Here is a 27,373-nt window from a genome sequence, read left to right on the forward strand (position 1 = left end):
AAAAAAGCATGCAGCCAAAACATTTATTGATATATGCCAAGGTTTATTTAGGATAACTTTTTTATTCATTTAATATTTTTAACATGACAAACACACAAAGTCCTCCCCCACCCCCAAAAAACAATACAGGGGTAAAAATACATTGAGCAATGTTTTTTTTTTTAAGTGAAAGATCACCACGAACAAAAAATGTGTATAATTTTAATTGTAAATAGTTGCAATTAGGTAGGTAGGTAGATAAAAGATGGAGAGGGAGGGAACAAGGAGTGGAGGGGTGAGATCTGTTATTAGTCCATCAACCACCTCTAGCATGCTAGTCCCCAACTCAACTGGCAGAGCCAGGTTTTTCAGACCCAGGTCAAGAGCGTGAGAGTGGTCTCGCCCCAGGTGGGCAAGTTATTTTAAAGAGCAGGAGCCATGGCAGAGGAGGCTCTTCTGGACACTGCCAGCTGAAATTCCTTGAATGATGGGATCCACAGCATTGCTGGCACAGATGGAATGGGCCTGTCCCATTGGGATGAGACTGTTCTTCAGGTAACCTGGACCCATGCCATGCAGGGCTTTATAGGTAGTATATAGGCACTTTAAATTGCACTCAAAAGCAAACTACCAGCCAGTGCAGCTCACTAGCTGCAGTGTAACATGGGCAATTCTAGGAGGCCCAGAAGCTGCCCATGCATCAGTTGTAGTTTTTAAGTGCTTTTCAGGGGTAGCCCCATTGTAGAGTGCCTTGCAGTAGTCAGATATGAGCTGACCAGGGCTTTGAATGACTGAGCATAGGGACTCCTGATCCAGGAGAGTCCAGAATATGTTAGAAATTCATCTTCTTCAATCAATTAAAAGACAGTATCCCCACTGCCATCCTATTTTTCCGTATCATCTTTTTCCCAATGTGCACAGTGTAGATTTGGAAGTAATTTTTCAGTTTAGGTTCATGGATACACCTGTGAACTATGGAGTTCTTTGCAAATGTATTACCTGCTGCTCAGTAGAATCCTGATCAATTGCAAGATAATTGAAAGGAGTTGCACCTCTTGGTTCAAGACAGAATTAAGACCTAAAACATCTGGCCAGTGTTCCAGAGAACAACATATTCAAGCATCTTGCAATGCAAACAAATTTCATAGCAAACTGAACTATTTATCCACATAAAACTATAAAAGAACTAAAATATTTTAACGTAAAACTGGCAAAAGGCTTAATTTTAGCCAAGATCAGATACTGTACATAGCCATTTCTTCTATCCCCGAGTAATATAAGCACAGAACTTTGCTATTTCTGAAATACAAACAGCAATGAGGTATTGATAATATATCCAGAAACTTTACTTAAATTACCAAAGCAAATAACATTTTCTGGCATCCAGTTTCAAATCCATTGATTTATTTTTCAAGTATAAAATACAACTTTTAGAATTATATTCTTTCAATAAAATAAAAAGAAAAAAAATCTACATCCTTAGTTTAGATCCTTAATGTTTTTCCCAAATTAACTTATTGTCCTTCAACTCCAAAATAGAGTTGAAATATTTCACCACAACTCTTGTCAATTAAAAAATGATACAATTGTCCCAAATCCATGTGATTCCCTCTAGCACCATGCGCATCAAATATTTTTTCTTCAAAAATCATAAACTTCTTTTCTTTCTCCATTTCAGCTTCAGTCCCTTCTATGGAAATGTCTTCTCTGTGCCGGATTAAAATTCGCTGCCATGATAATCTTCTTATTCTAAACACAATAAGTATATTATAAATTCTTGAAGGACAGGAAGTATAGGTTACAATAGAAATGATTTTCTATTGAAATCAATAGATGATGTTCACTGGGACAACAGTTCATAGGAGAAAATATTATTCCCACTATCATAAGCTTTATACTCTCCTTAACAACTGCTTTTAAACCCCCAATATCTCTGCTTTCGGAAAAGCTACCAAAAATTTTAGAATTGATTTCATGTTTACTGTTACTTTTGCATTCTGTATTATTATAATTGCCTTGAGTTAGGCAACTTATAAATTGAATGAATGAATAAATTAAAAAAGTAAATATTTCCACTAATTTAAACAGAAAGAAATATATTTCCAATCCAATCTCTTATCTTGGTAAGGAAATGTTCCACCCTGCTAAACAGAATCTTCTCTCCAATGCAATTAAATATAAGATATTGTTTCCGAGTCAGTCAAGCAAAAATAGAAACCCATCCCTTTGTTACTTAGAGAACAAGGAATTTGATGAAAATGTTACCTTGCCCAAAATTCTTCACACATCTTTTGTGGTCCTTCTACGCAAATGATGCCTGGTTTTCCAGGCATGCTGAATCCAGAAAGAGAGAGTTCCTTAGACCAATCAATTATATTTTTTCTTTTCTGTTTGTTATAAATATGATGACTGTAAATCCAGAGTCTAGTGAGAATACATTCTGATTTCTGAAAATCTAATTTCTCAACAGTAGACAGTAAGGGTCCTTTGTTGATATACATGGCAGCATAGTCTTTAACCCATTCTCTTGCATTTAATATGCAAACATCACCAGCACAATGTTTCTTCAAGTAAGCAATGAGATCTGCATTCATCTGAACTTGCTGTGATCGGCTTATCAATGGAGATCTAAAAAAGGGCATCATTTTGAGTACAGATAAAGTAAAAAAATTTAAAAATCTGTTTTGATATAAAGCAAGACTTGTTCTCAATTATACTTAACTGTTTTATATTGACAGTAACAGATTGGATATAGGTTAAAAGTGTTCATTTAGTCATAACTAATGCAGCAAGAGATGTTATAACCAAAGAGTAAGAATGATCTTAATTGCCCACAGGTACCCACCAATTAAAAGTCAGTTTGCCAACTGAAGTCAAATGCACGCAAAAACTTACTTAACTATATTTCACAGTCTCTCAGACAACAGGAAGAAATATATTAAATGCCTAATCAAAAACCATGGTGAAAATATGCCTCAATTCAGAAAGGTCCAAAATAGGTCAATCAAGATCAACCGGGGCATATCTCATAACATTTGTTTGTTAACTTATATACTCCCCCTCTCACTGATAAGGCAATTCAGGTATAAAATACACACACACACACATACACATATTCATAGTAATAATATACCTGCTTTTTTGCATCTTTACTCAACTATTCAAATGATGTATGGTTTTTGCCATCTTTTGCATTCCTGTATCTCAGTAATATGCCAATATTTATTTACAATTATTCCTATGTTGCTTATTTAAACAGCTCTATATAGGTTAACAATTAAAGAATGAATATTAAACTCTTTTTTAAAAATGCTATTATCTTTCAAATATACTCCTAAAGCCTTGGGCAAGAGCACAATCTTAACTGTTTCCCAAAAGATAAAAGTGTGGGAACCAATGTAACTTCAGTGGTTAAGCACTCAGGGTTAGTTCCCAATGCAACCTTTCCTGAATAGATCATGTAATGTGAGCTGAAGAAAATGGTCCTGAAGATTGCAAGGGTCCAAATCATATATATTTATTAATAAAATCTAATTAAATATATGCATTTCATGTTTAATATTAAGAATTACAGTTCTATAAAATCTATTAGATTTATATCGTACTTTTCAGATCATAAGAACTTAACATATATTTCTCTTCTTGAGATTTTATTATGTAACTAAGATCACTCTATTTACCAATATGAGAATTATAGTATCCTATTAAAATTATACTGCATTTCATCTTTCAGCCTACTTATCCTGTATGTATCAAAATGTACCTTATAGTGATTTCTGGAAGAATAGTTGGATATTTTAATGGGAAAGCACAGCACAAAGTAAATGGTACCTAGAAAGAAGTTTTTTAAAGTTAAAAAAAAAATCTTTAAATTCAACTAGCAATCAATTTGTGAACTTTTCTTTTAATATAAGGATACATTACCTTATTTTCATCTGGACTTTCTACATCTAAATATAAGATGAATTGTATTTTCGAAGATGGCACTTCTAAAGTACGTTTTCCAACATAATCTTTCAGTTCTGCTAAAGCCAACTGATCAGTCACCTTAAAGTCATCTTCATTAGGAAACATACTAGAAAGTAAATCTAATTCAGAAAGTTGTAGTTCAGCTTCTTCCAAATTGCTCATTTTTGATGTATTAATGTAATTTCTATAAACAAATGGAGAAAATGTTATTGGGTACACTTTTAAATTCTTAAAAACAACTATGGAGTCAAACATTTTCAGTTCCTAAATGGTATACTGTAATTATATAGCTTCAAGATAATGATACAATCTATTTGCAAACAAGTATTTACACTATTCTTAATAATGAAAATTTACCTTTCCTATTTCTGCAATGTCAGAATGTAATTCACTGTATAAAACAAGTCCTGAACGTGCATACCTTGTAACTGATGGAGAGCAACAGTATGTTGGCTTTCAAGATAGTCTCTAGATTAGAGTTCCCATCTTGCAAAGAATAGTGACCCTACTTGTTTGGGCTTTTCCTACATTTTGCCCAAAGAATGTATTAAACTAGGGGTGAAATCCAGGTGGTTCTAACAGGTTCTGGAGAACCGGTAGCAGAAATTTTGAGTAGTTCAGAGAACTGGCAAATACCAGAAATGGCCCCAGAATGGGGTGGGAATGAAGATTTTGCAATATCCTTCCCCTGCCACACCCACCAAGCCATGCCCACAGAACCAGTAGGGAAAAATTTTGAATTTCACCACTGGCTTAAACTAACTAGCATTATCCGTAACATTAGAAGGGAATGCTATGTTTGGCACAGATGCAACTAAGGTTGGTAATCAAATCTGTGTTTTCATTATCTTATTGAAAGACATTATGATGAAGCCCTGATTGACTAAAACCATGATGGGTAATAGAAGTCAATATCTATCAGGTCACCCGATGACAATCTAGCATATTAAAGTTTGAGACTGAGGAAAAGTAAATAGCCAAGAATATGAATCAATAGAAAAAATGGAGATGCTATACATTTGTGAAACAGACAAGAACATTACTGATATTGTTGTAGAGAACATTGTAAGTAGTTTACAAATTATAATTTCTTCATGTTTATTTTTATCCCACCCTTATTATTTTTAGAAATAATTCAAGGCAGCAAATATAACTAACTCTCCTTCCTCCTATTTTTCCAACAATAATTCTGGGTGGTAGGTTGTGCTAAGTTTGAGTGACTGGCCCAAAGTCACCCAGCTTGTTTTCATGCCTAAAGCGGGACTAGAACTCAGAGTACCATAGTTTCTTATCAGGTGCCTTAACTACTGGACCAAACAAGTAAGTGCACATTCAATCTAGGGAATGGTGATAATATAATGACTTTGAGGAAAAATTATGTAGCATTCTACTACAAAGTTAGACAGAGGTATAGTGAATAGTGCTAAACCATTGAACTGTTACTTTATTGCTGTTTTTTCTTATCTTTTTTCTTAATTTCTTTAGCTTATTGTTTTAACAATTTAATATTGTAATGTTTAATAAAATTAAATTGCTTTTCCCAAAAGGAAGTAGACCTATTATTATGTGTATATGTAGAAACCCATTTGTTTTTAGCAGTATTAAGTTCCAGATCAGGATGTAGAGTTTCATTCTGGGCTTCACTTACTGCTTAGAGTACATGAATTCATGAACGTTTGCTTTGAAAGTTGACCTTTTTCCCTATTACATATTACATATAACAGTGGAGGGAGAAAAAAAGTGAATGATTGATACAAATATGACCAAATATGAGCACGTTCTGCTGAAGATTGGACTTTGGAATTGGTCAGATAAAAATGTGAAATCACAATGCAGACAACTTGGTCAAAATCTATTTTCCCTTTCTATGCCAATAGAGAAGCACTCAGCAGGAATAGCAAAACCAAGATACTCTTTTCTTTTTCTGAAAACTATTAACTCTAGCGAATATATTTTTTACAAGTTAACCTTTAAGTCTTTTTACAATTATTTTATATACTAACGACACATTAAACGATGAACTCCATAGAGAGCTTATTTCCTAAATACAGAAAGCTGACGACGAAGCTCTGTAATATAGTAACCGTTAATATCGAAAGCTGGAATGCCCATTTTGGCTTGCAAGCCAAATTCCTATATAAAAACCTTCGTAGCCCAAATGTAAACACAAAATTGCTTGCAAACTATTGTGTCTGCTACATTACATGGGAACACACTGCTTTTCTAAAAATGCAGAAATCCCAGTTTTAATGAAATGTCACTATTCTGATCCTTTTTTATATTAAAGACGGAGATGGGGGAGTCTATTTTGCTTCCACTGGAAAACGAAAAACGCCACACACTACCGCTCAATCGCAAGCCACTGCACTTAAAACCCTGCTTGCTGTCGCGTTGTTCCCGTTTTTGCTACGCCGCGTCATCAGCTGGAGAGCAACGACTCTCCGCTGACTACACACTTCCGCCACCGCCGCCTTGGCTTATATTTTCGTAGAGTTCTTACCCAACAGCCAATGGACCGGAAGTTTCTGCCGAGTAAAGGAGCCTCTCCGGAGCAAACGCTCTATGCCACTAATATGGAACAGGATTGGCCGAGAGTCGTAAATCTCCACTGGCGTCGCAGGGATGTGTCGTAAAATATTTAAATTCGGAAGGTTTCTTATGGAGGCGTAGTGACAGCAGATCTTCTGCAGCTTGCTGCGTGGAACTTTTTTTTCCTCAGCGGCCCCTTGAACTTCTGTCTCTAATTCGAAGAAGGTAAGAAATGCTTCACTATTGGTTTCGGCTGTTGTCAGTAAAGACCGAGTAGGCGGGCTGCGAAAAAGTTGAAGTGGCCAATCAAAGGCCGGCTGGATTCTTTCACATGGGACTATGCGGCGCGTTCGGGCAGAAATGGCTGAAGCCGGTCGCCCGCAGCGTTTCTAATGCCATTCTTGTTTTCCTGCCAGAGTTCGTGCTGGCATTTGGCATTTCCAGCTGTTTCTCTGTCTCCTCCCTTTGACTGAGGCAGGTGTAGGCTGAGAAAAAGAAAATTTCCACGTCCGCCAGGAAATTGGACGGCCTTTTTGCTATGCAAAAGGCTGGACATTATATTTGAAAGTGCAGTAATTCAGCAAATTTGCTTGTCAATCCAAGAACAGAGCTTGGTTGGACGTGCCCTTTAAAGTATTAGCAACTGATTCTTGCTCTTTTTAATTATTGCTTAACAGGCAAATGCTAGCTTTTCCCTGGCTTGGAGTGTTCCAGGTTGCTCTTGAAAGCGCAGAAAATTAGCCCATTTAAAGAACTATTGCCCCTGTTTAAGAAGAATGGGTTTTGGGTTTGGTTTGGGTTTGTTACCTTTGCAAGTGTAAGGAAAATAAAGTATGTACAGAGATATCCAAACTGCTGTGTTTAATGTTACGTTTTCACTTTAAAGCGTTTTAAGTCAAATGCTTTTGACTCATATCTTCATAGTAGTCAAACATAAGAAACAAAACAAATTCACTAGTAAAAGAAGCCATTTTGTTTTCTAGGCTGTTCCACATGTTTGTTATTATGAAAACATGAATAAAAAACACATTCAATTAAAGAATTTCCCTGGAAAAAAAGAAATTCAGAAAACAATTGCCTAAAGCAGGGGTCTCCAACCTTGGTTCCTTTAAGACTTGTGGACTTCAACTCCCAGAGTTCTTCAGCCAGCTTTGCTGGCTGAGGGACTCTGGGAGTTGAAGTCCACAAGTCTTAAAGGGACCAAGGTTGGAGACCCCTGGCCTAAAGTATGGTAGGATGGAGTTATTGTCCTTGAATGATTCCCATGGAAATACAATTACATTTACAAATGTATTTGTGTATCTCTTCATAGATACATTGATAAGGTTTATTAATTTTCCCAGTGTTAAATAATCTTTAGCTCTGAATTAAATATTTTGAGATTGTGGCTTGATCCCATTCAATATACACAAAATTATACTTTTCTTTAAACTATTGCTGAATTTAAAATTCCCTTTGCTCAATCACATAGATTAATATTTAAAAGCTACTATGGAGACATCCATGAATCTGTATTAAAATAATAGAATATTTTCCAAAACAGTTTGTCACAATTTGCTTTGAACAGATATATGTAAAATGTTTAGTTCCATTGATAAACACAATAGAAAGGAAGCAGAAATCCTTTCTTGTATATAATAAATTAGTTGCTATTTACAGGTTTTAAAATTTTATTGGAAAATAATGTTTTCTTTTATAGTTTGATGTGAAATTAAAGCCTGTATTGCTACAATGGGAAAGAAGCGAACAAAAGGAAAAAATATTCCTGCAGATGTCTCACCAGATGTACTGGGTATGCATAACATATACAGATAATTTGTTTAAGTTGCACTGCTATGGAGAACAGTAAGATTTTACTCCTTAGCAAAATGCTTAATGTGGCCTTGAAGATGTTTATCCAATTAAGGTTCAACTTCTACAGAGTAAAACAATATTTACAGGTAAATATGTTTATCTTAGTCCATATTTAAGGCATAAGCCCATATATTTCGGTAATCTAGTTTTCAGGTAATTCGCATCAAATTAAAATCCAGGAGCTACTTTTCAAATAAGTGCTGTAGATAAGAGCCATTGACAAACATTTTGCAAAATGAATGGATCAGATTTCTGAAGGGGATTTGTTACTTTTTCTTCTCTATATGTATATGTGTATATATACATATATGTGTGTGTGTGTGTGTGTGTGTGTGTATGTATAGGGTAGTCCGTTTCTCAGAAGTTTGGTATTGACAGACAACTGATCTTTGGCTGTATTTTATGGACTCTAAATAATGTATATTTAAAGCGTCTTTAATGTTGATTCTTATTCTGTGTAAAATTTCTCACAGGACCAACATGCAAGCACCTTCGCAAAGGATTGGAACAAAGTCTTCTGAAAAAAGTGTTGCAGACTGTGGACTTGAATTCCTGCCAGGATTGCCAGATAGATGACAATAAGACAGATGAAAAATCTGATAGGAGTGCAGAAGACAAACCATCAATATGGTTATGTTTAAAATGTGGCCATAGGGTATGTCCCAGTTACTATTACTAACGATGGAAGATATATTGCCGATGTTTTAAATTAGGATTTCATTTTATTACTGATGAGGAAAATAATAGAACCAAAAAAATTTCTGTCATACAATCCCATTCAAGCATCACAAAATATCCTCTACATGGTTGAAAATTTAAGCATACCTTCTTTCTGTAAATTTGAATGCACAATTATTTCCAGATTCAAACAAGAAAACAGTAAATAAACAAATGCATAATTTTGGACTGTCTTTCAGCCAGTAGTTTATGACCTCTTAGGGCATATACAATTATTTCTGAATGTTTCCCATAGCTGTCCAAATCTTTTGCTTTTAGCTCAAAAATAATATTAGGCTTTCTTTTGAAACTGCATATATGAGTATCCCCCCCAAATGGCCAATCATTTTAAAGTCTGCAAACCAGTGGTGAAATCCATTTTTTTTTACTACCGGTTCTGTGGGAGTGGCTTGGGCATGGTGTGGCTTGGTGGCGTGGCAGGGGAAGGACACTGCAAAATCTCCATTCCCACCCCACTCCAGGGGAAGGATACTGCAAAATTCCCATTCCCACCCCACTCTGAGGCCAGCCAGAGGTGGTATTTGCCGGTTCTCCGAACTGCTCAAAATTTCCACTATCAGTTCTCCAGATCCTATCAGAACCTCCTGGATTTTATCCCTGCTGCAGACTGTGATGGCCATTCTAGAACCACCTTCCCCTTTTTAAAATATATTTCTAGTAAAGACTTCATGGTTGATTTTGAAGTATTCAGTAAAATTACCATCTTCCTAAAGTATCTAATTTGTACTGATCTAAGCAATAATCTTAGCTTCTGTTTGTAAGACGTACATTTTGAGAAATTCTAACAGATTGTTCATGGCCTTCCAGATCCTTTTGCTTCAAATTCAGTAATTCCATGTAACTTCCATTTTTCACCGTTGAAATTGCTATCTTGAAAATCTTGTTGTAAGTGTGCATCCTTTCTTTACTTTGCAAGAGTGAATTGCCATTTATTTATGAAATTTACGGTGCCTCATCTTACCATAGGATAACTCTGGGCGACTTACAATCAGACACACACACACACACACACAAAACATTACATTACATAAACAAGCCAAACATTACAATCTAATTAAAGATGGGGAGGAGGCAAGATGTGGGGAAGGTGCAATCTGTCGTTAGTCTGTTAATCAACCACCTCCATTGTGATGTTCTCCCATTGGTGCCACAAGCTAGCTGACAGACCCAGGTCTTTAGGTTTTTATAGAAAGTCAGGAGGGTTGTGGCCAACCTCACACCAGGGACCAAGATGTTCCAGATGCATTTTCAAATGCTCAAGCAATTGCCTGGAGAGTGTTTATAGAATTTTGCGATCACAAGTTATTGTTGTGAAATTGTCTTCATTCAGCTAGTAGCAGGTCTAACAAATCAATCTGTTTTTAGAGACATATTAACAACAGAACACTGAACAAATTGGCAGGATGCCCAAACTTGCTTTTATTTAATTAATTTTGAATCTATCAAGGACTTCATGTAAATAATAACTATGTACTTAAATTGCAGAAGTCATTTTTAACTGTAAACTAAAACAATTTTTGTTTCACCTTAACAAAATACCTTACATTGTATGTGAATGTTAAAGTTCTATACTTGTGATGTTACATTACAGGGTTGTGGCAGAAATTGTCAAGAGCAACATGCCTTAAAACACTATGAAACACCAAGATCAGAACCTCACTGTTTGGTTCTTAATGTGGAAAACTGGTGTGTCTGGTAAGTTTTATCAATATAAAAAATAACGATTTTTTTTATTTATTTGTATTCCACCTTTACTATTTTTGCAAATAACTCAAGGCAGCAAACATGTCCACTATACCTTCCTATTCTTGTTTTCAACTCCTGTTTTCACAACAATAATCCTGTGAGATGGCTTAGCTGAGAGAGGGTGACTGGTCCAAAATCACCCAGCTAGCTTTCATGATTAAGGCAGGACTTGAACTCACAGTTTCTTGCTTTTTAGCCTGATGCCTTAACCACTAGACTAATGGTAAATGTTTAGCACAAATTGGAATGAGGTATTTTTCTAAGGACTGTTAGAGTAATATATTTGCATTTCAAAAATGTGTGAATTATGTTCTACTACATACTGTTCTAGTTTGATGTAAACCAAATTATTAATTGTGCATTTCTGGACTCTTTAATCAAACTAGGTGCTACTTATGTGATGATGAAATACAATATAATTCGTCTACTCGACTGGGCCAGCTTGTGGATTTTATTAGAAAACAAACTTGTGTGAGCATTCCAAATACAGGTCAGCTCCTTTTAAGGTGTACTAGTTGCATTATTCTCATGGGAAACTTTGTCATCATCAAAAGTTAACACAAACTTGATAAGACATAATCATTCACTTACATTAAATGATATTGGGAGTACTAAAAAATTTTAATGCATAACCAACTGATTTTAAAAATGTAACTATTTTTAACAGATGTTAGAGCAAATCAGGAATACTGTAGTCTTCAGTGACTGGAGGGAAAGGAATTAGTGAAAATTTGAACTAATACTTAATTTAAATTTGTAGCAACTACTCTTAGGTTAAAATTAAATTGTAAGTACTAATATCCCTTATTTTATATATTCTACATTTGAAAGCCCCATACATTTCTTGCCTTCATAAATTATATTTATTGACTCAAGACTAATTTGGTTTTGTTTTTTGTGCCTTTGAAATACTGTTGACTCCAAGAAATTGTCTGGACTAGTCTATGCAGTTTTCTTGGCAAGATTTTGGAAGTGGTTTGGCATTACTTCTTTTTTTGGGGCTGAGCAGGAGTGACTAGCTTCAGGTCACCCAAATGGCTTCTTGCCAAAAGCATCATTAGAACTCACGGTTTTCCAGTTTCTAGCCTTGTGCCTATATCACTACACCAAATTGTCTCTCTTGTAATATTGGCTTATGTGTATTATTTTCCCTCTTGTGGTCTTGTTTTAATCTATATTTATGTTTTGTGGAGTGTTTCAATTGCTGGTTTTATTCTACACCATCCATAGTCACTTTGTGTGAGATACGCAGTTATATAAATTTGACAAATAATTACTTTAAATACTACAATTCTCTTCTTTCACATTTCATTCTCTGACCCAGATTCCTAAAACAATGGGACAGGCTATAAGTGTTTGACATACATTCTTTTTAAATAGCATCATTGGGAGGTCAGGGTTTTACCAGTCAATTTTTACTAGCATGCAGGAAATGTCCATCTTTACTATCACTTATTCATAATGCTATAGGGCAAAATCTGTAGTAAAAATGTATACAGTATTACAGTAATATACTAAAGAGTTTAAAAATTTCAAACTGACTAAAATGTTTTAGGATGGTACTGCTAATTGAAACTCGATGGACTTATTTAAAGAGCCTGTTTTTTCTATGTTAGCTATATAGCTGAAAGTTAAATGTATCAGCTTTGATTAGCTATCTATGAATCCAATGACCTAGCCTATTTTATCAATAAATCAATTGTTTGAGGGGGTAACGGTGAAATTATATGTTTTATAGTACTTGTTTTTGCTTTAAATAACATTTGCAATTGCTCTACTTTATCCTTGAGATGCTGAACAATTTTTATTGCTTTTTATTTATTGTATTTTTAAAAAAATATTTTTTAGCTTCTAAAAATGAAGAAAAACCTTTGGAAAACAAAAAACTTAAAGACCACAAAAATGAGGAAGAGAAGGAGAAGAAGGAAATCTTGTTCAAAGACAATAAAAATCAATTAAATGGCAATTCAGAAATGACGGTGAAAGGTCTTAGCAACCTAGGAAATACATGTTTTTTTAATGCGGTTTTGCAGGTGTGATATAAATTAATCAACTTCTCAGAACTTTATTGTGTCATACCTTATGATTGTCCTGGAAAAAATACAATCGTAAGGTATTGCTACTTACTAGTTTTGTTTTTTTACTAATTTTGATGTGGAAATCATTATCTTATAAAATTGCATTTCAGATTCTTTTCAATTTTAATTTTAATATCAGCACTTAGGAGAGCTTTATTTGTGAGTGTTAAGAGTGGTGGGTATTCATAAATTTATAGAGGTTTGAGAACATGTAATGTTTACTGGGTCATCTTTCATTTAATTCTATTTTAAATGTGTATCCTATTTTATATATAAAACCTGATAATTTGTATGTCTCATTAAGTCTTGTCACAAAATTTTATTCCAATTTTTATTTAAATGCTATTACAGGTACATTAAATTACATAACATTAAAATCTGGTCATAAGTTGTTATGATTGTAAGTTAAGGCATCCCTATGTCCGGAATTAATTTTTCAGCTTTTTTTTTTTTTTGCTGGGGTCATTAAGTGAACACCATGGACATTAAGCCACCCCATTCAGTGGATAAGGGTTTTGTTTGCTGGAAGCTAGCTAAAAACGGGAAATTGCAGTCATGTGTCCACAGAACATTACAACTTGTCATAAAGCTGATCCAATTAACGTGCAGTCATACTTAAGGATATTTATGATATTTACCATAAAGCACCTATTTTGTGGCCGCTGTAATTTTCAATAGTCATAAAGCAATCTTTGAAAGTCATAAGTCAAAGACTATCGGTAGAATCATTTGTAAAAGCAATGTGGAAAAAATATGGTGAGCAACACATTTTTTACAGGCAATTCTATTAAATTTATATAATAAATTATAGGGTCATAGCCTTTTGAACATAAATAAAAGATATATATCTTTTGAGTTTTTAAATTTGTAAACAATTCACTTTTTTCCCATAGAATCTCTCACAAACATCAGTTCTGAGAGAGTTGCTGAAAGAAGTAAAAATGCCTGATTCAACAATTACACTTAAACCACCAGAATTCTCTATAACGGTATGAGTATATTTAAATTCACTAAGTAAATTTTGCTATTATTTCATAGTTTTTAAAGACAGAAAATAATATGGGTGTTGATTCTTTGATCTTACTCAAGCATCAAGCTAAATTGCACTGTTTATGTGCACAAAGACTTATGTCTCTCACTCATTCTTTGAAGTGGCTGAGGAGAGACTAAAAATGTTGAATAACAGGATATTTTTATTATGCCTAAGTCCAGGGCCCTGAAATAACTGCATGTTTTATTTTTTCTGACATAAAGTTGTAATGTCAAGCCAGTATACTACTTTAAATTGTAATACTTTAACAATTTAAAGTACTACACTACTTTAAATTGCAGAAAATAACATTAAACTGAGTTAACAAACATTAAAATACTTGATAATCATAAAGAGAATTCAGTGTAAATGAGAAGAAAGCTTGGAGTTCTTCTTAATCCTTTTTGGTGTTCAGCCCATTATTCCTACAAAAATGTATGCCTCTTTTGCTTCAGAGAGTTAGACTGGCTTTTTCAGCTCACATCAGAAGAAACAATAATAATTTATCAAACTTATACCCACACAATTCCCAATAACTATGGGAGGCTCACAACAATCAAAGGAATTACAACAAAATTAGTAAAGTATGGTAAGTGGACACATCAGATGGAATGAAGCAAGCATTCTCATTCTCCCTCATCAAAGGCCTAGGTTAAAAGTCAGGTCTTCGCTGTTTTGAACTGTAGGAGCGGGGGGCATCTAGTTCTCCGAGAACCTCATTCTCTGCTGCTACAGTGAAAGTGCACTTCCAGAAGATCAATAGATGACATTGTTTAATCAAAGGAACCTCAAGTATGTCAATGCTGCAATATTGAAATGGCCAAGCAGACACTATGGGAGATAGGAATTTCTCAAATAATCAGGCCCTATACCATGTATAGTGTTTATAGATAACAGCTAGCATTTTGAATTGCACCCACAAGCAAACTGACAAATTCTGTAGATCACAAAGCAGAGATGTTACATGGGCATACCAAAGCACATTCATCACTGCTCACACTATTGAGTTCTAGACCAGTTGAAGTTTGTGGGTGGTGGTCAAGGAAAATCCCATATTGAACATATTGAAGTAGTCAAGCTGAGAAGTGACATGAGTCATTTGAAAGCTCTCTAATTTTGGAAATGGTGCAACTGGTATACCTAATGTTGTGCAAAGCCCTTCCTGCCCACAGTTGCCACCTGCTCTGCAAATCCAGGAAAAAACCCCAGATTGCATACCAACTTTGAAGATGGAAGTGCCACCCCATCCAACATCAAAGGTGGAATATTCCCAGATCTGGGTAGCCCAAATACCCAGACCCACCCAGTCTTGTTAGGACTCAGTTGGAGACAGTGATTCCCTATCCAAATGCACACAGACAAACTTGACAGCCTTAGTTAGTTAGATCAGGGTCAGAAAATATAACTAGGCATCATCAGCATGCAGGTGACACCCAACCCTAAATATAAATATATAAACCCCAAACAAAATGAATAAATGAATGCATAAAATATGCATGAATTTATAAAAGTCTCTTTATATTGTTTTTAGGAACCTTTGGTAGTAATGCTTGATCCTCCAAGACCTCTAACCCTAGCAATGTGCCAGTTTCTGGCAGAAATGCAAGAGACAAAAAAAGGATCTGTGACCCCTAGAGAACTTTTCTCTCAGATTTGTAAAAAGTGAGTACTTTATTTATAAAATTGTAAAAGTACTGATTAGCAGATATATTTTCAGATCAAAAGAGTTAGCAGATTGTTTTATTTTTAAAAAAAATTTTTTTTTTACAATTGGCTTAAACTAATGTTTTAATCCAATTCAACATCAGCTTCTTATCCAATCATAAGAATGGACTGGGACCTTAAATTTTGGAATAGTATTACATACTAAGCCAGCATGTCCGTTTAAGAGAGAGATCTGTATGTAGAATTTATTATAGTTTACATTATACTCAATGTCTTAGTCATAATTGTATTATATTATTTTGATAATATGCTAATTTATTTAAATTGTTATAACTAACTGATCAGCTAAATATTAAAGTGAAGTTATCAGTTTATATATATGTGTGTGTACGTATGTATGTATATATATGTATATACACACACATACACCTTTTTCAGAGAATTTCAAGATGACAATTTACTTATAAATATATAAAGGCTTTTGTATTGTATGCATTTAAGGAATTAATGCAGGATTTTAGAAATATATGCATAAAATTATATTGTGAATCTCTAAGCAATATTTTTCTGACTATCAGATTATATCAGGAATAGTACAATGAAATAAACTTTCATAATTTCAACAATATTTGTTCTTATAACACCTTTTTATTTACAATTCTGCCCTCCATTGTCTGGAAATACTAAATTCAGTGCAATTTGCACTTTCTTTAATCTGTATTTGTGCATATTTTACAATAGAGCAACACGATTCAAAGGATATCAGCAGCAGGACAGCCAAGAGTTGCTTAGATATCTGTTGGATGGGATGAGAACTGAAGAAATCCAAGTAAATATTTCATGATGAATCATTATTGTAATTTTATCCTGAAAGACACATTCTTCTTTATTTACAAAAAAGATTAATGAGAATGAAACTGTCAATTATTTCTGAAAATCAACTGACAAAATCTATATATTAAGTGACTGAAGTCTTTTTTTAAAAAATGGATATGAGCTGGGCTTCAATCTTGTACATATTTAGTGGACAGTAGATCTGTGATTCATGTTGATTAAGCTTGCACTATTTTTGTCATTCTAATGAAGAAAAATGCTTATTGAACTTTTATGTACAATATGAGCAATGCTCTAAATTTAATGGAATATTCCCTTCATCGTTCCCAAGGACTACCATAAGCCATTGGGCCTCTAACCATAAGAAAGTTACTTAATCCACCAAAATCTGGTTTGTACAAAAATATGAGAAATTATTTTGATGACTTTTTATTCAGCCTATCTCATTTTTCATTCCCCATCCAGTTCCTTTAAATCTTCCTCAGAGAATTGGAGAACCTTTCAAACTTGTTACAAGTACAGAGTAGGAAATGTGGAATAAATATCTTTATTTTACAGAGTTGCAGATACACACTAATACTAAAGCTAATATTTTCTATTGAGTAATAAACTTATCTATGAATAGTATTTCTCTTCGACAAATACAACTGTTGAACTAAAAATACTTCATTATATTTATTTCTAGAGAACGAGTGCTGCAATTTTTAAGGCACTGAATAATTCTGACAAAGAAAATGAAGAATTGAGAAAAGAAGTTAAAGGTAAATTAGCCCTATCTTATCACCATTTGCATATTTTAAATGGAATCTTTCACTTTTGTGGATGAAGTGAACCTATCTTTCCTTGAATGAGAGTTGTTTTAAAAATGATATTCATTTAGATAGTAGTATAATAATGTAAAGAGTTCTATTAGTTAATATTCAGCTAGCATAATTTAGGGTTAGACTTCTCTCCCAGCAGCACTTTGTTACGTTCAACTTCCATTTACACCTGTCTGTAGATTATCTGATTTGATTTTAGCATTTATGTTATGTGTTGGTATACTTGCAAATTTTGAATTCTTCTCTTCAACTTAATGTCTGCAAGGAAGACATAAAGTTGCAAAGTTAATAGATCTACAATATGAAGTTTGTCAATTGTTGTTACATATGTTTTTTGTTTGTTTCATTTGATTAAATGGCAACTGAAGTTTGTATATATGTATACAAGTAGACTTTTAGCTCCCCAGTTGACACTGGCAAGTCTATCACTAAGCAAAGTGGTTACTAAGTGGGAAATCTCTAACTATGACTATGCTTTCCTTTTCACACTCCACTGCCTTTTGGAATGTTCACCCCAGGGATGTTGAGACTGAAACTGACAAGACTAGTCAGTTTCACACCTTCAGCTTTTGTTGGCTGCCTAATCCACTTCCCTGCCCTTCTAATGTAGAAGAGATTATGAGAAAGGACCCAGCATACAAAATGCGGGACACGCATTAAAAGTGCACTAGCATTGGCAGCCATGAGCTACCTAGGTTTATTCTCCATTGTATGCTTATCTGTTCTTTAAGGGGAAGCCAAGAAAAACAACAGGTAATGAGTACTGACTGTAATGGTGATCACATGACAGGGACAGCACTGTGGTAACTTGAAAAAGTTGTTGAATGAGGCAATTGGTAAATGAGTACTACCTGTATTTGATTATCTTAAGATAATCAGATCTCTAGATTTCCTCACACTGCAATTCTAGTTTTTGTTGTTTTTCTTAAGCAACAGCCTCAATATTGCATAAAACATTGAAAAGATCTTCAAAAGTATCTGCCTTTGAAAAAAATAATTCTTTGGATATAACCAAATCATTGGACTCTCTGAAGTATCTCTGGAGACTGGGAAAACAGGAATATAGGGGCATCCTACAGATATGTTGGACTATAGGCTTTTGTGACTTGGCAATATAGCAAAGATATTGTACACCAATACATTTTAGGGCACAAATTGAGAAGAAAATGTTATTAGAAGCTATTATAAATAGCTTCTAATAGAAGCTCTGTTCATTTTTTCAAATATAAAATTCTTACATTCTCTTTTCTGTATAGATACACATCTATACTGTAGGTCTTTGGTTGTTCGGGTTTTCTCCCATGTAAAATTAGAAGTGTCTTGGCGACGTTTCGACGAAGTCTCATTCGTCATCTTCAGGCTTCAGCTTCGTGCTTCTGGGAGCAATTGCTCCCAGAAGCACGAAGCTGAAACCTGAAGATGACGAATGAGACTTCGTCGAAACGTCGCCAAGACACTTCTAATTTTACACGGGAGAAAACCTGAACAACCAAAGACCTACATACAAACACCTGTGAAAACCTCAGAAAACATCTATACTGAAATATACATTTTTTTCTACCAGTGTAGCAGGGTAATCATTGGTTAAATGAAGATTAAAATGTATATTGTTGGTATCTTGTCTTTTATTTTAGGATATGAAAAGAAAAAGCTAATGCATAGTTTTGTGGACCGCATTTTTGGTGGAGAATTAACAAGTACAATCATGTGTGAAGAGTGCCAAACAGTAAGTTGTATGTGTGTGTGTGTGTCTATGTATGTATGCATGCATTTATGTCTATAAATTTGAGGGGAAGTAATACTAGCTAATGTCACTCCCAGGGATTTTTTCAAATTATCTTCTTCTGACAGCGTTCAACATTGTGCTACACTATAAAGTGACTTGGTGTGATTGTGTTAATAAAGACTAAACGATGTTTGTGTGAATCTAGGCAATCTTGGCTTATTTAACCCAAATAATGCAAATCATAAATATATCAGTGTTGTAAAGTTCTGCCCAGGCACAATTTTAAAAAGCTTAGAAGCTATAGTAGTTGCTATATAGGACTTTCCCATGACTAACAGGAACAAAACAAAGTAAGATAAAACATACAAATGTAGTATAATCTCTTTCAAAAGGGTGCAGGTGCATATTTTCAAATTATTAAAGTATATGTAAAGTGAAATTATGTTTTTATATACCCCATTATATATAATCTAGTCTCTGGAGACATTATACACATCTTTTTTCCTTTTGTAAAGGGTAAAATGTTCGTTTCAGGTTTCTTTGGTACATGAACCATTTCTTGATTTGTCACTTCCCGTCTTAAATGATCAAGTAAGTAAAAAGTTTACTTTTAGATGATAAAATTCAGATACCGAAAGCATGGCGAAATGACCAATTTTCTGCTTATAAAATAGTCAAGTGCAGTATTTAAAGAGTATTTTGTCTGTTTTGTGAGTAGCCAACATGATATTATAAATGAACTCCTTAAGAAAAACATATGGCAACAAATATTTTAAGATTTCATTAGTTTGAAGAATATTTTCCAATTCTTAAAGTTCATAAAGAGTAGCTGCTGAATTTTTTTTTCCACTAAAGAAAAAGCTTTGTGCCTCAAATAATTTGAGAATCTTCAAACTTCAGAAGTTGCTTTTTGTTTTTTTCTGTTTTTTCCCGCTACAGTAACTGCTATAAGAGGAATTCCCAAACTTTGATATTCAATGCATATTTTCATTAATGGATAAAAAGTATTTGTAAAACTGGTTAAAAAAAATAGGCATGTCTTTTGTTTAGATTTTGATGGATTAAAGAAAACTCAAGCCACACTGAGCAATAATCAAAAGAATATTGCCATTTTTTCCATATTCCTTTTAATAACAGCCAGAAATCTATAATAAAATATACGGTAGAATTGGCTTTGTATGCTCTCTAATCTATCTAAAATTATTTTTTTTTAAGAATGGCAAGAAAAATAATGTTAAAAAATTACAGGAAAAAGAAATTGACAGTTGTGAAGAAAACATAGAAAATGAATGTTACGTTAAAGAAAGAGATGAAATTCCTGTTACAAGTAAGCATCTACAGAAAAAGACGAAGAAAATGGCCAGAAAGCAAGCAAAGGTTAGTAAAGGCTACCTGTGGTCTTCCGGGTGCACTTCAAGGTGCTGGTTACTACCTTTAAAGCGTTCCATGGCTTAGGACCGGGTTACTTACGGGACTGCCTACTGCTATCGATTGCCTCTCACCAACCCGTGCGCTCTCACAGAGAGGGACTCCTCAGGGTGCCGTCCGCCAAACAATGTCGGCTGGCGGCCCCCAGGGGAAGGGCCTTCTCTGTGGGGGCTCCCACCTTCTGGAATGAACTTCCCCAAGGACTTCACCAACTTCCGGATCTTCGAACCTTTCGCCGTGAGCTGAAGACATATTTATTCTTCCGCGCAGGACTGGCATAGGATTTTAGATTTTATCTGGTTTTAATTTTAGTGGGTATTATTGTTTTAAAGATATTTTAATCTGGGCCAAATTGAATAAGTATTTTAAATATTATTTTATTCTGTATTTATTTTGTTGTTCTGTTTTTATCTGGCTGTAAACCGCCCTGAGTCCTTCGGGAGAAGGGCGGTATAAAAATTTGATTAAATAAATAAATAAATAAATAAATAAATCGTGAGGATAGGAAAGTATAAAACCATGCCTTAAAGATGGCTTGTAAGTGGAACTGAAGTGTTGCTTAGCATTTTCCTTGGCTATATTCTAATTTGGATATTCACTAAAGAAGTGACAAATTCATATTTGAATGTCATTTATATAGAGTTTATGTTACAGCTTTGCTGAGAAATTTGAAGTCCATTTGAAATACGCAAATATAAAAATGATATGTGAGTATCCAAAGCTCACTTCATATTAACATCAGACTGTTAAGTTTTAAATTTGGATGCTACCATATTGCTTGTAACTCATATGTTAATTCTGTTTATAATTCATACATTAGTTCAATTTATTCCAGTTTTAAAGACAATAGTGCTTATACATTTTCAGCATACATTACGGGTAATTATTCTTTTGAAATGCTTTTTTATATATTTTATTTGGCAGAACCAACGCCATCAGCAGAAATTTCAGGAGAAAGTTATTCATCTAACAGATAGTGATGTTACTGAAAAAACTGAACCTGATCATGATTGCAATAAACAAACAATAGAAAGTAACTCTGACATAAGGTGTCTGAAACCAGAAGAGGAAGAGTCATTAAACACGTGTGAAGAGCATTGTGTGGATAAAAAATGTGTAGATGAGCCAGAAAGTACAGTTCAAGTACAGATCACAGGAAAACATGATGAAAATGCAGACAGTTGTGATCAAGAGGCAAATAATGAAGTCAATTTGGATGTTTCTATAAAAGAGTTTCTTCCCACTACAGAGTGTGTCAATAAATTTGATGATTTGCATCTTAAGGAAGATAAGGTTGAAGAAGATGATGATATTATCAGTGACTTCAGCAAGTTATTCCTGGAGGAGGAAGAGCCGAGTGATGATACAGATAGTTTGGAGGAATTTTATGGTTTTGAATCACAAACATATGAAGTAGTAAATGAAGATCCAGAAACAGCATTTTGTAGTCTTGCAGACAGCAATACTATAAAGATAGAAGAAAATTCAATTTTTCATTGCTTGAATCAGTTTACTCATATTGAGAAACTTTGTGAAAACAACAAATTGCTTTGCGAAGTGTGCACACGGAATCAACTTTGTGGAATCAAGACTAATAAAATAAGTATGTTAAAATTATTTTTTAATCAATTTATAGAATTATTCAAAATTCAATATTGGATTTATTTTTCTTATCAAGACATTGAATAAGAGCAATTTCTTGTTTTAATGGAACTAGATGGGAAGTACTGTGTTTCTCCAAAAAGGCCCACTTTTTTCAGGACCCACCTTGAAAAGAAACCCTACCATGTTTTTGAGCGCATGGGATCAAATTAAGCCCCACCCCAAAATTAGCCCTAATTAAGACCCTGCCCACCCTCGGGTGCAGGGAGTGGGGCAAGGCACAGGTAAAAAATAAGATAGGATGGGGGTGGAGCGGCCCTACTTACCAGGCCTCGCACACCCCGACACCTGCCTTGCTGCCTTTTGCGACTGCTTCTTCTGCGGCCGCTTGCCACTTGTATGCATCGCCATAGCCTCCATTTTGCTTTCAGATGCCTGCCGGAAAGCATCTGCAGCTGATAACAGCTCTGGATCGATCCAGAGCTCTATTACCAGCTGCAGATGCCTTCTGGCAGGCATCTGAAGGTAAGATACGAGACCGGGGCGATGCGTGCGAGTGGCGGTAAGCAGCCACAGAAGAAGTGGGCCAGCAGCGGGCTCCTGATGGGTGGGGCTGTCGGTGCCACCGCCACGAGGTGAGTCAATAATTAGAACCCTCCAAAAAGAAGGCCTAGCTGTTTTTTTGGAGGTCAAAAGAAAATAAGATCCGGCCTTCTTTTTGGAGAAACACGGTATTGTATGTATGATTGTTTTATAAAGGGATAAAAAGTCTCATTGTCATAAGGATCCCTAAAGAAAAACAAATTGCCGGTTTGAAGTGAATATGTGTTGAATATGACTTGAATATAACTTTGAAAGGCCTAAGGGACTGTATGGCAAGACTGAGTGGAATTCATTGTTTAAATATTTATGACAATATGTTTGATTCTTTAGTTGGAATAAGTGGACTCCCAGCAGCACAGGTAGAATTGCTAATACTATGAAGATATATATCTTTTTGTTTTTGCCAAGTTTTTCAGATAAAAAAATAACATTTTGAATTATAGGTGCACAATATTTTTGAATTCTGTATGCCATATATCTGTATAATGAAGCAAAAAAACCTAGAACCTAAGCAAATTTCTCTGCGAGATATATTTAAATTTAAGGAGGAAAGCAATAATTGAAAAAATCAAAGATGGCTTTTGGCTTTCAGATCTATGCCTGATAATATAGCTTGATTTATTTTAAGATATGAAAATATTTACATACTATTTTGAACCTATTTTGAAATTATAAGCAAAATCCTAAATTACCATAAATGACAAAGAAAATGGCGTAAATACAGTTTCTAGAAACTTAGCAAATGATTTAGTTTTGGTATTTTTTCTCTGGATTTTATAAAACATGAGCATTTACTTTTCCTTCTCATAGAAATAATTGAGGCTGAATGTTCAGCTGTATAATAATAATAATGCTGGAAATTCAAAATTATGAAATCTCATATACATAGTAAACCTAAACAATTGCATAAGAGGTAATGTTATTGAATATTTATTAAGTCATGATTTGTTTTTCCCTTTTTTCTCCAGATGCCAAGAAATATGTATACACTAATGCCAAAAAACAAATGCTTATTTCTCTCGCTCCTCCAATTTTAACCCTTCATTTAAAAAGATTTCAACAGGTATAATTAATGACTTAAGTTCAATTATCTTAGTTTAATGCAACTTGTAGGAAGTGATTAAGAGAAGCATCAATATATATATATATATTTTGTTTACATTTATACCCCGCCCTTCTCCGAAGACTCAGGGCGGCTTACAATGTATAGGGCAATAGTCTCATTCTATTTGTATATATTTACAAAGTCAACTTATTGCCCCCCCAACAATCTGGGTCCTCATTTTACCTACCTTATAAAGGATGGAAGGCTGAGTCAACCTTGGGCCGGGCTCGAACCTGCAGTAATTGCAGGCTTTGTGTTCTTAATAACAGGCCTTACCAGGCAGAGCTAAACCGGCCCTTGGACATTCTTATTTATTGCTATATGAAATTTGAACCTTAAAATAACTTAAATTTATGACTAGACCTTTTGCCTTTAAGAATAGGGTGGGTTCTTTTCCTAATTTTCTAGGATATTTGCTTCTGTGGTTTTATGTTGAATAGGCAGTTGAGTGGTCTCCTGGTACTTAGGATTACAAATTCCAGAGCCTTGACATATATCAATGCAGGCTGGAAAAACTGGGAGTTACCCTCTGGACTATATAAACTTATTGCTAAACTTTGGTCTTACTTTGCATTTTCTGGTTCTTTTCAAGGCTGGATATAATCTCCAAAAAGTAAACAAGCACATATCGTTTCCTGAAATTATGGATTTGGCTCCTTTCTGCTCAGTGAAGTGCAAGGTAAATAATAAAGTACTTGTGTTATTTCCATTACTAATTTGACAGCTGTATTACATGTTACAGTTCACAGCAGGTAACAAAGCACAGCCTTTGAATGAAGCAGCTGAGTGGGATAAATCCTGATTAGCATTTAATTAGGAGACTGATAAACAATGTTCCCTTGACTATCTCAAAAAGGAGGAAGGCAGGCAGAGGTTTTCTTTAAAGTTCTGATTCCTCAGTTGTATGCAAACTGATTTGATCAAAAGCACCTGATCCTTACATGGAATTATAACTTTAGGTTGACTTCCAGAACTAGTAAAAATTGTGGCGTCAGATTAAAGACTTCTTTGCTTTTATTTCTAAAAAATTTAACATCGCTCTTGACAATTTTGACTGGCCATTTGCCTAAATGTGTGTGATTCTGACTTCAGTTAGAGCCAGTTTGGTCTAATAGTTAAGGCAATAGGCTAGAAAGCAGCAGACCCAGACTCAGACCCTTAGCTGAGTGACTTTGGGCCAATCGTTCTTTCTCAGCCCAACCCATCTCACAGGGGTATTATGGGCAAAAGGGAAGAAAGAAGGTGTGTCAGATATGTTCATCACCTTGAGGTATTTGTAAAAATAATAAAAGCAGTATACAAATAATTTCATCAAATAGTTAAGGGCAATAGACTGGAAATCAGGAGACTGCGAGATCTAGTCCCACTTTAAGCATAAAAGCCGGCTGGATGACTGAGTTAGTTGCTCAGCCCAGCTTAATTGTTGTTTTGGGGAAAGTAGGAAGGAGTGCCACCTTGAGTTACTTATTAAAAAAAAGGTGGTAAATGCCTAAATGTTTTTCATTGTTTCTGTTTAAGATCAAGTACTTTTTTTTGCCTTTTTCTCCCTCTGTTCAGGTAATCTTATATAATATGTATTTTTCTGTACTCATCTGTTCTACCTCTTCACTAGAACTGTTTCAAATCTGGTGTTACCACTGAGATTTCTCAAATTTAGGTTCCCTCATCTCCCTGTTGTCATTTTGTCAAAATCTGAAGATTAGTATGTTCAGGATCACTTACTTCCTTTTAAGTACATCACTCATGTTCATTATATTATTCACCTTTGTATCTTACCTAGTCATAATTGTTTTTACTTCAGTGGTGTGATTTTACCTTATCTCAAAGTGAATATGCTTAATATATTTTTATGCTCAGCAATACTAGGCTTTTATAGTTTTACTAAAATATACAACTTTTAAAGAAACGAAAGTGAAAATGTTCGTGGAGATTCTGTGTCATACAAGTCATGGTTGACCAAAGGTGCTTTGTCAAACTGGACTTCTTCAAAGTTAAAAAGGCAGTCCAGTTCACTCTTGAAAATGCACCTTTGGAAAAACTAAAGTGCAACTTTTTATTTTTTGCTGGCAAGCAACAAGGCTACTTCAATACTCTAGATGTTCCTTTTACAGAATGTAAGAGAGGGGACTTCAGAAGTATTGTACTCATTATATGGTATTGTCGAACATAGTGGGACTATGAGATCTGGTCATTATACTGCTTATGTGAAGACAAGTACCACCAGCCAACTTTCTGATCTTGTCAATGACAAAATTCAACCAAGTAAGTAGAAGGAATTTGGAAAAATACTTTGAAATTAAATTCCTATGAACCAGTTGAAAACTAATAAGGAAAATTTCCTCTTTTTTAAAAAAATTTCAGCTTCAGAATCTGAGTCACCCAGAAGACAATGGTTTCATGTAAGTGACACTCATGTGCAAGCAGTATCCATATCCAAGGTCCTGAAGTCACAAGCGTATCTTCTCTTCTATGAAAGAATATTGTAAACTGGAAAAATTCAACCTAGGAAAGCTTCACCATTATTAATTTTTTAAAAAATCCTAAAAGATGCAGTACGCAGAGATCTATCATTACTGCGAGATAAATAGGGCTAACGAATAGTTTGAAAGTTTATTGTCAATTTATTTTCACAAGTTATGATAGGTGAGATGCCCTGCAGAACACAATTCAGGAGTGTCAAATTATATTTGACTACCCTATTTAAAAAGCTAAAACACGGTTCACCCCTATATAGTATTTTGCAACACTTTCCCGAGGCAAAGATGGCCCCAGTCTCCCAGCCTTTCAAAAATGTCTATAAAAACCTGGCTCTGCCTTCTCCCTTGGCCCTGACAGAGTAGTAGCTGTGGCTGGTTAATGCCCTGAAGGTCTTCCCCCCAACCTTTTGATTCACTTTTCATGTTAAATTTTACTATTTTTCCTCTATTGATTTTTATACTCAGTTGTTTTTTTAACATATTATTTGTACACTACCAAGAGTGCCTCTGTGAGGAAAATGAACTGTTTGTAAATTTAATAATGAGAAAATAAACAAATGTTATCTCATATATAAATATAGTACACATGCTTCTTGTAATATAATGGGAATCATTTCTTCATATTGTAGTTGCCATGATTTTTTAAAATTAAAAATGCAGTTTAAATCTACTTCCTGATCTTTTGCAATACATAATGTAATCAGCCATTTCCAAAAGTCTTGTGCATAACAAAAGGTTCAAGAATTATTTTGTATTTAATAAAAGATTAAGTATTAGAACTATGCAAAACAGTAAAAATACCACCTTGACTACAAATATGTACAAAGCACTTATTTTCAAATTGTTATGGCAACCACATTTTTACAGCTTTGTGTACTTTAAGATGTACCTGGATCACATGCACATATTTTTCGCAAAAGATCTGTTTCTACAGGTGAAAAATAGGTTCCTCATTATGGTCCTGTGCACTGAAAAACATCTATTTTGAACATTTTGACAGTTCTTCCATGTTTCCCCGAAAATAAGACCCTGTCTTATATTTTTTTGAACACTGAAATAAGCGCTTGACCTTACTGCATGCACTTAAAAGCCCGCTTGGGCTTATTATCAGGGGATGTCTTATTTGGGTGGAAACAGGGTATTCTTCAATGTCTGTCTGGCTGTACAATACTGAAATAAGTAGCAAGTA

The 27,373-nt window shown here is 34.5% G+C and overlaps 2 protein-coding genes across 9 annotated transcripts; one reads left to right on the forward strand and one right to left on the reverse strand.

Annotated features, from left to right (window-relative positions):
* Window positions 1–101: 101 nt before the first annotated feature.
* On the reverse strand, window positions 102–6,584 carry RWDD2B (RWD domain containing 2B). Of its 6 annotated transcripts, none has more exons than XR_009155339.1 (5): window positions 3,904–6,438; window positions 3,743–3,810; window positions 2,245–2,607; window positions 540–1,728; window positions 102–504 (listed from the first exon to the last, which is right to left on the reverse strand). XR_009155339.1 is itself a non-coding variant. In XM_058185150.1 (5 exons), exons 2-5 carry the CDS (start codon window positions 4,108–4,110, stop codon window positions 1,494–1,496), a joined length of 873 nt encoding a protein of 290 aa, XP_058041133.1. In that variant the 5' UTR covers window positions 4,111–4,132; window positions 6,449–6,584; the 3' UTR covers window positions 102–1,493. The 6 variants fall into 6 exon arrangements, 5 of the variants coding, with proteins under 5 accessions (XP_058041133.1, XP_058041134.1, XP_058041132.1 ...); XM_058185150.1 differs by adding an exon at window positions 6,449–6,584 and having other exon boundaries at window positions 102–1,728; window positions 3,904–4,132; XM_058185151.1 differs by having other exon boundaries at window positions 102–1,728; window positions 3,904–4,132; window positions 6,294–6,441.
* Window positions 6,564–27,338, forward strand: USP16 (ubiquitin specific peptidase 16). Of its 3 annotated transcripts, none has more exons than XM_058185142.1 (18): window positions 6,564–6,702; window positions 8,177–8,269; window positions 8,805–8,986; window positions 10,661–10,764; window positions 11,202–11,305; window positions 12,664–12,848; window positions 13,787–13,882; window positions 15,455–15,585; window positions 16,330–16,417; window positions 17,108–17,183; window positions 18,878–18,969; window positions 19,504–19,560; window positions 20,185–20,346; window positions 21,322–22,000; window positions 23,571–23,665; window positions 24,300–24,386; window positions 25,819–25,969; window positions 26,069–27,338. In XM_058185142.1, the coding sequence occupies exons 2-18, from the start codon at window positions 8,209–8,211 to the stop codon at window positions 26,191–26,193; spliced, it is 2,475 nt and encodes an 824-aa protein (XP_058041125.1). In that variant the 5' UTR covers window positions 6,564–6,702; window positions 8,177–8,208; the 3' UTR covers window positions 26,194–27,338. The 3 variants fall into 3 exon arrangements, with proteins under 3 accessions (XP_058041125.1, XP_058041126.1, XP_058041128.1); XM_058185143.1 differs by having other exon boundaries at window positions 20,218–20,346; XM_058185145.1 differs by lacking the exon at window positions 25,819–25,969.
* Window positions 27,339–27,373: the final 35 nt, after the last annotated feature.

The sequence above is a fragment of the Ahaetulla prasina genome, chromosome 5, assembly GCF_028640845.1.
Source record: "Ahaetulla prasina isolate Xishuangbanna chromosome 5, ASM2864084v1, whole genome shotgun sequence".
Taxonomy (NCBI): Eukaryota; Metazoa; Chordata; class Lepidosauria; order Squamata; family Colubridae; genus Ahaetulla; species Ahaetulla prasina.

Excerpts from the sequence above, each read along its gene's own strand:
- RWDD2B (XM_058185148.1), bottom strand. The coding sequence starts at position 4,203 with ATGTTTGACTCCATAGTTGTTTTTAAGAATTTAAAAGTGTACCCAATA. Across the intron at positions 2,608-3,742 it reads CTTCCAGAAATCACTATAAG|ATCTCCATTGATAAGCCGAT; the intron begins GTACATTTTGAT and ends GCCCTTTTTTAG. Across the intron at positions 1,729-2,244 it reads TGTGAAGAATTTTGGGCAAG|AATAAGAAGATTATCATGGC; the intron begins GTAACATTTTCA and ends TATTGTGTTTAG.
- USP16 (XM_058185142.1), top strand. The coding sequence starts at position 8,209 with ATGGGAAAGAAGCGAACAAAAGGAAAAAATATTCCTGCAGATGTCTCA. Across the intron at positions 10,765-11,201 it reads GTGGAAAACTGGTGTGTCTG|GTGCTACTTATGTGATGATG; the intron begins GTAAGTTTTATC and ends TAATCAAACTAG. Across the intron at positions 22,001-23,570 it reads AATCAAGACTAATAAAATAA|ATGCCAAGAAATATGTATAC; the intron begins GTATGTTAAAAT and ends TTTTTTCTCCAG.